General features: G+C 45.6%; 1 protein-coding gene across 1 annotated transcript; it reads right to left on the bottom strand.

Annotated features, from left to right (window-relative positions):
- Positions 1 to 749: 749 nt before the first annotated feature.
- LOC100286080 (uncharacterized) lies at positions 750 to 9,184 on the bottom strand. The gene is made up of 9 exons (NM_001158968.1): positions 9,055 to 9,184; positions 8,823 to 8,930; positions 7,089 to 7,164; positions 6,943 to 7,001; positions 3,123 to 3,616; positions 2,885 to 3,045; positions 2,593 to 2,796; positions 1,832 to 2,033; positions 750 to 1,613 (listed from the first exon to the last, which is right to left on the bottom strand). Exons 2-9 carry the CDS (start codon positions 8,900 to 8,902, stop codon positions 1,051 to 1,053), a joined length of 1,839 nt encoding a protein of 612 aa, NP_001152440.1. The 5' UTR covers positions 8,903 to 8,930; positions 9,055 to 9,184; the 3' UTR covers positions 750 to 1,050.
- Between the last annotated feature and the right edge of the window lie 3,353 nt (positions 9,185 to 12,537).

Genomic DNA, 12,537 nt, shown 5'->3' with positions numbered 1-12,537 from the left:
GGTGCAGGGAAATTCTGAGCAAAACGAAGGTGCAGGACTCGATATTGAGGGCTAGTTTGGGAGCAATAAAACCGAAGAGGATTGAAGGGGCTAAAATCTTCTCCTTATTCAATTTTGAATAAGAATGTGGTTTTAGCCCCTCTAATTCTCTCCGGTTTTTGGACTCCCAAACTAGTTTTGAAGAGGAGAGGTGCAGGTTGTAGTTGAATCCCAGGGAAATTGGGACGGATTTCCAGTTCCGAATTCCGTGAGCATCCAACCGGTAGAGTTCGGCTTTACCAATTCCAAATCCAAAATCTGTGTTTTAATACCAGCATCCAAACGCAGTGTAAAAGATTTTTCCTCCATATTTTCAACTTATCCAACAATATTCTCTATATATATCCTCTGTATCCTTTTCATTTTATTAATATAATATTTTGTCAGTGCGCTCCTCCGTGTATTCATGCTGCACGTCATCTACTCCTTAGGCTTAGGCTGTGTACTCAACAGTCTATCGTGGCCTCGGCAACCAGCTATAGAGGAGCCTCTAGATCTTCGTTCGTACGCTCCAGTATTTTACAGGACACATCTTAGCATCCCTTGCTTGAGCTAGAGAGGAGCTCGAGAAATGCTGAATTCGGCGGACAGAACCCTAACCCTTCACAGGTTGTTGCTAGAGAGAGTCTCAGGAGCTTTACCTTCAACAGATTAAACCCTAAAACCAGGAAGAGGTTTTTGCAAGAACATACTTCAAAAGGCAAGGCATCAACATGTACACATAATCTTTGGATTAATTCGCATCGTTGCGGTACATTCTGCACTGAAGAGCTATGGAAAATAAGATACACAAGCATACGGGTCCAGTCATGTGTCAAACTTAGCAGAGCAATGTTCCACAACTAACACAATCAAAACAAGGTGAATTCTGTACAAGAAAATAGTAGAACTACTCGTTGTACATTTCAGAAAAGAGTTTCAGAAACTTGTTTAAACGGTAACAGGAAGGTATGGGGGCAGATAACTACTAGTAATCTACAAGGCAACCTTGACCATTGTAAAGCCACGGTGTCAATCCTCCAGTTCGACTAGCTGCGCCCTTCTCTCGGCAGCTTTCTTCCTGACGAAGATTCCCCACCTCATCGCCGCCTTGATCTTGAGCCAGCCAACAACAGCTTTGCCAGACGAATGGCTACGCTCAGTTTCGAACCCGAGGTTGGGCAACGGAGAGGGCATGTAGGACTGGAAATTGAAGGTGTCGTCTGGCAAACTGCCAGAAGCTCCACCCATGCTGAAGACCCTCAGCAGCTGCTGCATGTCCTCGCCCTCGAGCAACTGGTGGCTCTTAACGCGAATGTCCTCAGTGAAGTCATCAGGATACTGACTGTCACGGTTCCTGGGCCAATCACCATATCCCACGTTTGCTGGCTGAATTGTCTGGCCTTGAGAAGTTACTTGCTGCAACTGGCCCAGTTCCAGACCCATGGCATCATTTGCAGACCCTGTCAGCATGTTAGGTGGTAAGAACGAAAATGTGTCATCATATGGTGCCTGGACATTGGCGGATGAACTCTGCAGCTGAGATGGATGTGTTGCGCTTTGGTCGACGCCATACCCTGCAGAATCAGTTCCACCTGAAAAAAAATTATAGAGAGCACTGCATTCAAATTTCAAAGGCTCACTATACTGAAGTAGCATATTTACATATCTTAAAGCCTTTGTATCAAACTAAATATCCATATCAATGTACTTACAACAACAATTAGGGTTTCCAGTTAACATAAGCTACAAACTGAAACGATCAAGATAATAGAGCTCTGTTAATTGTATCTGAGCCTCAGATGCTGCTCACCTGATGGTGATGGCCCTGGCATGCTCATCGAAGAGAGGTATTGTTGATATGAAGTCGGGCCACCCGCAGGAGCATGTGTCTCCACTTGACCAGTGGATGCAGACTTTTTCTTTGGTTTAGGGTTCAAAAGACCTTTGCCATCATATTCAATGACATACATCCAGTTATCGTATGCTTTCTTTACCAATGCATCAGCAAACAGCTGTAAAGAACAATGAAGTTCTAGTCAGTTGCGTTTGTATAGAAAAAAGAATCATCTAAGCAATGAAAAGAGAGCTACTTCAATTGAGTAGGAAATTACTACAAGCTCATACTTTTCAAGAATAGCTGCATGCAGCATGCCTGCATCTATAGAAGGCCATAAGAGCTCTGACACATTTAGTGAAGTGGTCATAATTCATGGACTTCTCAAAAATTTGATGACACCTTCCATGCAGGTGATATGGAAGTTCTGGACAGTGGAAACTTAAAAAACACATTTTCAACCTCATCATCCTTGTGTAGAATGGAATGTAAAGAAATATCTAGATTATCAATCCATGTAACATAACACCATGTTTGAACTGCAATCTATTGAGATTTCTAAGCTCACAGGTTGACAATTCTTGTACCGAATTTGCATGGTTTCTAAAAACAGCATCTCGCATAGTTTTCAAAGAATAGCATCGGTATGCAAGTTAGTTCTATCTTGGGAAACAACTTAAACATTTGTAATGTCACTCAATATCCTGAATATATGTTAAGTTGATAACAATACTGACCTTTTGGCTATCATCAAGACTCTCAGATGAATAAAACTGCTCGCCAGAAATCAACCCACAGAATGCATAGATGTTGTTGAAAATAGCACCAATACTTCTAGTCTCATCAGAATAGTATATGTAATATTTTCCACTTAAGGTACAAGTCTTTGCATGCTCCACAAGGGTTTCCCACATTTTGTTGGACATACCACTTCCAAGTATCTATCACAGAATAGCATTTATAATCAGCAACCAAAACACATGAAAGTATAGTAAGAATAAGTTAATAACACTGCACACACAAACTTACACTGCGTAATTTCTGTGGATCCCGAACCACAAGCCTAAGGAAATCCTCAACTGTAGATATTCCAGATTTGTTCAGCCTCTTATGGAATGACCCATCCTTCCCTATTTTTTCCAACCTCCAGACCTCATCTTTCAGTGTAGGTGGATAGTGCTTCTTGTACACTAGATAAATGAAATTGAAATAGTTTAGATATATGTCAAGTGGGAATACAGTACACAGATACATTTTTGGGACTTACATTCTCCTCTATGGTCCTTAACCATAAAGGCTTCTGTTTTTGCCTCACGAATGCGAACACCCTCACAAAATCCTGAGGCAATCTTCAAGCCAAGTCTGAATTTCCTACTCCTTATCCAGCTAGAGTTATCTGTGAATGTAAGCTCCCCAACTGTCCCCACACCTTCTTTTAGTGTGACTTGTAGATCACCAGTTAAAATAGGCCGCTTTCCCTCACGCTCCTTCACAACGTGACTGTCAAACTCTTCTCCGGTCCAGCCCTCCTCATCTTCATTGTTGAAATCACCTTCTAGAACAACGATGTCAAGTTTGGCAGACGACTCTGGTCCAGAGGATACAACACAGCCAGTGCCAGCATCAAACAAAACAACATGAATTGCAGCTCCCTGCTCCCCTTCAACTTTTCCTCCAGTAAAAAGGGGAAGTGACAGCCTTGTTCGGAATTCGAGTTGCAGAGTTCTTCCATTTGGACCTTCAATTCGCTTTGGGGAAGGCCTGTTATATTAAAAGGAGAGGAAAAAATTGTTAGCATCAACATGATTCCTTATTTGGATTGCAATCTACTCAGAATGGCAAGTGAAGGAAAATGATTTATTCTTAAAACAGGCTCCATGAATAGGTCATTGATGATACTGCCACTCACTACTAACAGTGTTTAACTGAGTAAGAAAAAGAATGTCTTGTGAATTTATATCTAGAATATAGGCACAAAGCTAATGTGTATAATTCTGCCTAATTTGAAGGATAGGATTACACACTGCTAGGATGCTATTAATGCAGAAGGATCAGTAGAAGAACTTAAAGGAATATGCATTTAGCCTATGTGGTATAGGTGGCCAAACGGGCCGGGCTATATGGGCCAGCACGAAACACGACTATTTTGACACGACACGAGCACGACACGGCACGATATATTCGTGCCTGGGTCGGCACGAGGCCCATCATGGGCCGTGCTTGGGCTTAGAGGCAAGCCTGTTGGGCAGCACGAGCACGACACGATTAGCGACGGCCCATTTAGCCCGCTGATTGGCCCGTTCGGCCCAAAAAGCCCAGCACGACCCGGCCCGGTCCATTTATGGCCCGACTAGCAGGCAGCCCAGCCAGCCAGACCGGCCCAATCGGCAGCGGCAAGCCTCATCAGTCGAACTCGGGCACTCGGCAGCGCCAAACGGCCCAGACGGCCCAGCTTCGCACGTCCGCAGGCTCTAAGCCTCTAACCGCCTAACGCCCTAACCCTAAAATCTAAATACCTAATACATATACCGCCGCAGTGCCCGCGTCCGCGGTCCGTAGGAAGGCAGCGCCGCAGCGGCCGCCGTCCAAAACCTAACCCTAACTCGCTTCTTCGCTAATCGCTAGTCTCTCGGTCTCTCCGTCGCTCGCTCGCTTCCCTCGCCGCCAGCCGGCACCCGACAGCCGCTCGCCCGCTCCGTCGCTCGCTTCCCTCGGCAGCCGCTCCGTCGCTCGCCACCGCACTACCGCAGTACCGCAGGTCCGCAGCCGCACTCCAGCCGGCAGCCGCCCAGCTTTCTCGCCACCGCACTACCGGCGTACGCGTACGGCGTACCGCATACCGCACGTTCGCACCGCAACCGCCAGCCGCCAGGGCGCCATCCACCCTCGCCACCGCTCCCACCGCAGGGCGCAGGCCCAGCCGCCCACCGGCCACCGCAGTACCTCCAGCCGCCCAGCCCAGCAGTGAGCACCGCCCCTCTAATGGAGACTCGCGAGCCGGTCGGATCCGGATCTCTTCCACCGCGGGCCCAAGCATCGACTGCTCAGCAGAGGGAGCGGGTTCGGCGCTCCCTTGTGTCTCCCGCGGCACTACGTCCTACTCCTCCTGCTCCTGCCTCCATCCGTGCAGCAACGCCGCCGTTGTCGCCATCGACTACTTCCCCTTTGGATGGTACTGCTTCCCTTCTCTTTAAAATATTTTCTAGACCCAAACGGCTCAGCAGCAACGCCCAGCCCTCTAATTAGAATGCTATTTTGCCGCCTAGGACTATCCACCAACGATGATGGCCGTGTGCCAGGTTTGTCTAGTGATGATTGCAATGCAGAAGGGGAAGCCGCAGTGTTGGGTTCAACTCCCTCATGTCCTGCTAGTTTGGATGGCGAAGGAGCAAGTCTTGAGAGCACTGCGGGTGGTGACAACAAGAGAATGAGGACCAGAGCATCAACATCTGAGGTTTGGAAAGATCTAAAGCCTCTATTCAAAATCTTAAATGGTAAGCAAGTCAGGTATGCTGCTGTATGTAAGATTTGCAATGTAGAACTGTCTGCTAAATCTACTGGGGGTACTGGTCATTTATTGAGGCATGTTGCTGCTTGTACTAGAAAGGCTGAGGCTGCTGGTTCATTATCTCAAACTCATTTACATTATACAGCTGATGGTCATGTGCATCATTTTGAGTATGATCCTGTAAATGCTAGGACTCAGTTGTGTCGGTTGATTGCTAGACTTGATCTTCCATTGAACATTGGTGCTACTGATGCTTTTGAGGAATATATTAGGTTTGCTCATAACCCTCGTTTTCAACGTGTTTCTAGACAGAGCACTACTAGGGATCTTGAAACTTATTTTCATGCTAAGGTGTCTGAGGTAAAAAATTTGTTAGCTAAGGCTACATGTGTTTGTTTGACATCGGACATATGGAGTGGTAACGCTAAGGAAGACTACCTTAGTGTGGTAGTGCACTTCGTTAATGATGCTTGGGAGTTAGAAAAAAGAATTATTGGTATGCGATTAATTGATGTATCTCATTGTGGTTCTAATATTGCTGAGCGCATTATGAATGCACTAGTTATCATCTTATCTAGATAGTGATCCTCTTACTGAGTTTGATGATTCATTTAGCGTACTTAGTTGGTGGCGTGATCATAAAAGAACCTATCCAATTTTATCAATTCTAGCTAAAGATGTCTTAACTGTGCCCGTATCCACTATTTCTTCTGAGTCGGCTTTTAGTTTATGTGGCAGGTTGATCGAGGAACGACGGCGAAGTCTAACACCAGAACATGTGGAGATGTTGTCCCTGGCCAAGGATTGGGAGCAAGCTGCTGTTCGGCAGCAACACTGTGTTGAGAACAAAGATCTTGAAGAGCTAATGGCAAACATGTATCTTGATGCACAAGAAGAAGGATCTACTTGTGTTGGTGGTGGAGATGGACATGATCACTAAAAGAGCTAGGTTGTACTCTTTTTCCCTTTAGGGTTTTGTCCCCATGTAGTTGAAATGGGGTTTTACCTAAAGGTTTTTAACGAGGCAACCAATGTAAATAGCTCTTTATAAAGCATGGTGATCTATTTTTTGATGTCTCCTGTATGCCTGATGGTAAACATGTATCTATTTTATGACCTGTGTGCTGTAATGGCTGGTATGGCTTGTGTGTTGTAATGGCTGGACTACTGGACTATATGTCTATAGGTCTATTTCTTATGGTTGTACATTTAATGCTTGTTTTCTTGTGTGGCTATCTCAATGTGCATGCTACAAACTGTAATTTACTATTTCAGTTTTCATGTTGTTGATCTGTAAGGTTGTAAACTAGAATGGATCAATATTTGAATGGGCGTTTGCGATGTGGGTATTGGGCCAGCACGACACGAAAGCCCAGCACGGCACTACGGCCCGGCACGGCCCGATTAAAGCAAATAGTGCCGTGCTTGGGCTGCGACGCAGGCCCATGTGCCGGCCCGGCACGACCCGACATTTAACCGGGCCGTGCCTCGGCCCGTTTATTTTGGCCCGGCCCATGACGGGTTCGGGCCGGGCTGGCCTGGCACGGCCCATTGGCCACGTATATGTGGAATAGCTTACCTTCCACCGATTGTTGCAGGGCCAAGTTTGCCCAGTGCGCGCTCCACTTCTTCACTGACCTATCAAGTAAATGAAGACCAAAGTCAGCCAAATAAAGGAATGGATGCATATGTGCTTGATGAATAGTTTCTACATGATGTTCTTACTACTCTACGAAGAATTGGTTCCAATGATGAGCAGAGCCTCTGCAGACTATCCACCTTTAACGCTTCAACAATAACACTGCATGGTAGACAGACAGACCGTTTACAACAAATAGAATGTGATAGGTCACCGATTATTCTGTTATTAATAAGTTAAAATAAAACGCCAAGCAAGCAAGAGAGCAAGTTCTGTCAACAACAGAAAATCTATATCCATACAATTGCAACAACTATGCAAGGAAGGTTGGACGTGCATGAAGCAATGGCTACTTAAAGGGGTGGCCAAGCATGATAAGTAACGCCTGCAAGCTGTAGTCCTTCTCTGAGGGGACATGTAACGTGCCTGCGGCATTTTCATTTTATGCTTCGTTAGTGTCGGAACTGTTTTGGCATTTTAGAATAGTTATTAGTTAAAAAGTGTTTTGAACGTTTCAGGACTGGGGGCATGCTGCACGTGTTAAGCCCTGTGTGCTTAGGTGTGTTAGTGTTTTCCTCGTTTAGTTGCTAGCTGCAGAGTTGGATCTTTTAACTTGCTGTAATTTCATTGTTGTGAAGTAATGAAATTCGGGTTCTCATGCTGTCAGAAGAAAAAGTGCAACAACTAAATTTTCTTAATCTGATTGTGTGGCAATCTGGAGTCTGTAACTCAAATCGAAACAGCAAAGGTATTCACTAAAACTATTAACATGGTGTTCAGCACTCTCAAAAAACATGAGAAGTTTAACACAAGGTTCAATCTTCAACTTGCGTTTGCAAATAGAATACAGGTATACTGTATATGTAACTGAACTATAACACTGATTATTACACAGATAAATCTATTCCTACTTACTGTACTACAGAAATCCATGTGTCCCTGAATCCATCTAGACTCATACTCACCAACATTGTATGTTTGCATAGGCTACCATGCTCTAATTTCACTTGAGATTTTTACATACTTCCTGGAAACGTACACCAAACTTGGAAAAATCAAGTGACTTTACATTAAGAAGAAACAGGCACCCAAATCCATATTGAATAGAACTTGAACTTGTGTTGGCTGAGCACGCAATCACTGAACTACAGTATTACACCCTTTAACCAACCATGCTGGGCTTGATTCCTTTGCTTACCTGGTAATGCACACTCGACAGCGGTTACTTAAACTATTGAAATAAACAGGGAGCGTTACCGAATTTGCCGACGTTATTACTCGTGTCCAACTAACACGTAGGCCGTTAGGTCGACAGTAACGATACAAATACTTTCCATTTTGGACAAGGTAGCACTCACTATGAATATTCCATGCAAAGGCACATGGTTCCATGAGTTGCGACTATGGCTACTGCATAAAAAATCTACCACGCACACAACAAAGATCAATATTTCTTCCAAATCCCACGATCCAGCAAACCAGTTCATTCCAGCCAATCGTCCAACAGCCTGCACCAAACACCACCCTAAACGCTGCTCTAAGCACAGACCAGTAGCCACTGAAGATGATGATTCCAGCTCGAGTTGAGGTCACCCAAGACAAGTGGGAGACGAGAAAAAACACACGGGGGCCGGGGCCATTTCCACTGGCGCTCACTACCATAAAAGATCAGCGGGAAAGTAATCCAGAACCAAGTTTCCGATTGTGTACAAGTACAATACTGTAAGTCAGTAGGGCTCCCGCTAGTGCTCCCCACTCATGCGCATCACGAAGCTAAACACGCCCAAAAGGCCAAAAGTGGAATCCGGAGGGCTCCTCACCTGGCCAGAGCCGGAGGCCGCGGCCTCTTGGCATCAGGGCGCCCGTCGCCGGCGTCCTCGAGCCCACGCTTGTCCTTCATCGTCGCTGGCACGAAGACCCGAGCAAACCTGCACGGAATCCAATGAGGTCCGCGTCAGATTCCCGCCTCTCCACGATTCGGCGCGCGCGACGAACCAGCCGGTAGGGTTGGGGTAGGGGCCAGGGGGGGACCGGACTGGAGAGATCGTTCACCTGGCTCGGCCGCCGGAACCGGAGACGGGAGCGGTGGCGAGGGCCAAGCCCAGGCGGCCAGCCGAGATCGCGGACAGAGGAGGGGAGCGACCGACCGCGCAGCGCGCGCACAGTTCGATGTGGTGGGGGGAATGAACCTACTGTACTGTATGTCTGTATCCTGGAGGAGTATACTGCCAACGCTTCTTCGCACTCGCACCCTGCCGTCGACTCGTCGGTCGCAAAATCGGTCACTGACTTTGGCCCCGCACTTGGATTGGTGTGCCGGTCCCACCGGGCGTCGGTACGGTGCGCGAGCGGGTACGGTGCGAAGCGAAAAGCGGAAAAGCAGCACATTGTGGGGCCCGCAGTGACAGTGACGTCGGCATCTGGTTGGGTGACGTGGTCTGGCCGCACGCAAATATCCCAAGGGCAGGAGAGCGGGGCCGGGGCGGGCGGTCCACGAACGGCGTGATCTTCTGGCGGGGGGCGGGAGGAGATAATGATTACCACCACATGGATCGGGCTCAAGGGAATAATTAAACACGTGAGTAGGCCCGGTACCCCACCTATGGTAGTTTAAGAAAAAGAAAAAGAATATTACGAGTCCCTTTCTTACGCTGACGTCTTTATGAAAGGGAAATGCTGGTTGTTGTATAAAACTTTTTTTCTCGAAATGATGGTACGCTTATGCACACAAATATATACGGGTACAATACTTATGTGTTGGGATGGCTGATTTTTTTTGTATTTTAACCCTTTTCTGGAAAAATAATTATATTTAGACGATGACTTAATTCTGTTTTTAATCTTTTGCTAGGCGTCATAAATTATGGCGACGAGGTACATAATCCCTAGGTTGGCGAGGGTACAACACTGCTCAGCGCCACAGTCTGTGGCGCCGAGGTACGTAATCCGCTGGTTAGCGAGGGCTGACATAGCGCTTACGTGGCATCTAGCTCCAATGGTGAAGCCAAAATATGATTAGGGGGGCTAAATTAGATTAGAGGTTGTTGGAATGTTTTTTTCACCATTTACATGAGAATTGGTTAAAAACTAATAGCTCCTATAGAATTAGGAGAGTATTAGGGGAACATTGCCACCGTGTCGTCGCCCTGCCTAGCTCGGCTCCAAGGCGCCGAGCTAGGAAGTCCTATAAAATCAGTGTTTTTCTGGCTAAGAGTTACACCCAACCATTTATCTCTCTCGTTTCCATCTTCATCCATATCGTCGAGATGTGCTCCAATCTTTGTATTCGAGTTGAAAATTATTGATTTGATCTGTATATCTTGAAGACCAAGGTATGGTATCTCTCTAATTCGTTTGTTACATATATTGCGTTGCATGGTTTCGATTAATTAGTTTTGATTTGTGTGCGTATTACTATTTCTATATAGTTGTGACTGTATATCCATATGCATCTAGTAAGGATGCTCTTATTCCTCATGATCTTCCTGTGCCTAATTGTGACTGTGGCAGTCCAACTTTGGTATGTCAATCTAAACATCCAAACACGGCTGTTTGTTGCTTCTACACTTGTGGCGGTTTTAACGTGCGCGGTTTATAACTTGTGTGTCATTGATGTTTACTAAATATGTACTAATGCTTCGCTCCATTCCTTAGGATCACTTGAGGTGTTTTTTCTAGTGGATCGACGGTTCTGATAAGTTTGACCATCGATATCAATTGGTTGTGCGAAAGGAATACACATAAGTGCCAAGCAAAAGGTCAGAAAACAGAATTAAGTCGTCCAGATGTTTAAATGAGTTTTTTTAGAAAAGTCGACTAAAATACAAAAAATCGATTGCAATGGACTGATGACACACAATCTAGCAATCTATTTACAGGGTGTTTGGTTTGGGGAATGAGTTAGTCCATTATTTTCTCACTCCTCACTTTTTTGTTGTTTGGTTTGTGGAATAATATGGGTTGATCCATCACCACCTTATTCCTCATAGTTAACTAGGTATGTGCCCGTGCGTTGCGACGGAAGTAAAAAAATTGTATGAAACATAGATGTAGAATGATAAACATCACTATAATATGTAAAATCCGTGTGAAAAACATTAGCAATATTGCACAAATTATTTCTAAAGAGTCAATATATAATTTTTAATGACAGGCAAATGAAATCGTTGACAGAAGCTTAGCAACCGTCACATTTGTTCAAGGGATCCAGGAGTTTAGAAACGAAGGCATTTTTATCATAGAAACTTAGTCAAACTTCTTGGTTTCTGCAATCAAGAAGATGAGAAGTTACTTATATTGAAGTACTAACAAAAGCTTAGATGCTTTCCTTTTTCGGTATGTTATGACTAATGTTTGCATACTGAACCAATTTGTACAAGTGTATCATAGTGGCTGGCACCTGACAGTGTGTTCACAAAAATCTTTGAAGATGTTACAAGAAAATCTTCTCTTGATTGGCCATTATGGTTCAAAACAATTAATGGGATTGCAAGAGGATTGCTTTATCTTCACCAAGATATCAGTTTTTGGTCCAACCAGGATTTATAGTTGAAGCGAACAACAAGCAAATACGAGTTGCTGGAACATAGTAAGTAATTCATCCACAACTCTAGCTTAACATGGTGAAGTATTACAATTTTACTAATTGGAAAGATTTGAAAGGTTTTGCACGCCCTAACTGAAAGGGAATTAGGCCTACACCTAGTTCCTGTATAATTTTGGTGGTTGAATTGCCCAACACAAATCTTTGGACTAACTAGTTTGCTCTAGTGTATAAGTTATACAGGTGCTAAAGGTTCACACTTAGCCAATAAAAAGACCAAGGGTTGGGTTCAACAAAAGAGCAAAGGGCCAACCGAAGGCACCTCTGGTCTGGCGCACCGGACTGTCCGGTGTGCCACCGGACAGTGTCCGGTGCACCACCGGACATGTCCGGTGTACCAGAGGACTCCAACGCAAACTCGCCACCTTCGGGAATTTCCAGAGGCACTCGCGCTATAATTCACCGGACAGTGTCCGGTGCGCCAAGGAGGAGCAGCCTCAGGAACTCGCCAGCTTCGGGAATATCCAACGGCTAGTCTGCTATAATTCACCGGACTGTCCGGTGCAACTCCGGAGCAACGGCTATTCGGCGCCAACGGCTACCTGCAGCGCATTTAATGCGCGCTCTGTGCGCGCAGAAGGCAGGCGTGCCCATACTGGCACACCGGACAGCAAACAGTACATGTCCGGTGTGCACCGGACATCCAGGTGGGCCCACAAGTCAGAAGCTTCAACGGTCGGAATCCAACGGAACTGAAGATGTGGCAGGGGCACCGGACATGTCCGGTGTGCACCGGACTGTCTGGTGCGCCATCGAACAGACAGCTCCACCAACGGTCAAGTTTGGTGGTTGGGGCTATAAATACCCCAACCACCCCACCATTCATAGCATCCAAGTTTTCCACTTCCCAACTACTACAAGAGCTCTAGCATTCAATTCTAGACACACCAAAGAGATCAAATCCTCTCCAAATTCCACACAACGCCATAGTG

Source organism: Zea mays, chromosome 4, assembly GCF_902167145.1.
Source record: "Zea mays cultivar B73 chromosome 4, Zm-B73-REFERENCE-NAM-5.0, whole genome shotgun sequence".
Lineage (NCBI taxonomy): Eukaryota > Viridiplantae > Streptophyta > Magnoliopsida > Poales > Poaceae > Zea > Zea mays.
This window is presented reverse-complemented; position numbering and strand designations above follow the sequence as displayed.

Bases quoted from the DNA above. Each gene is read 5' to 3' on its own strand.
- LOC100286080 (NM_001158968.1), bottom strand. From the start codon at position 8,902: ATGAAGGACAAGCGTGGGCTCGAGGACGCCGGCGACGGGCGCCCTGAT. The intron at 2,797-2,884 runs GTAAGTTTGTGT...ATTCTGTGATAG, and splicing joins ATCCACAGAAATTACGCAGT to ATACTTGGAAGTGGTATGTC. The intron at 2,034-2,592 runs GTCAGTATTGTT...TGTTCTTTACAG, and splicing joins GTCTTGATGATAGCCAAAAG to CTGTTTGCTGATGCATTGGT.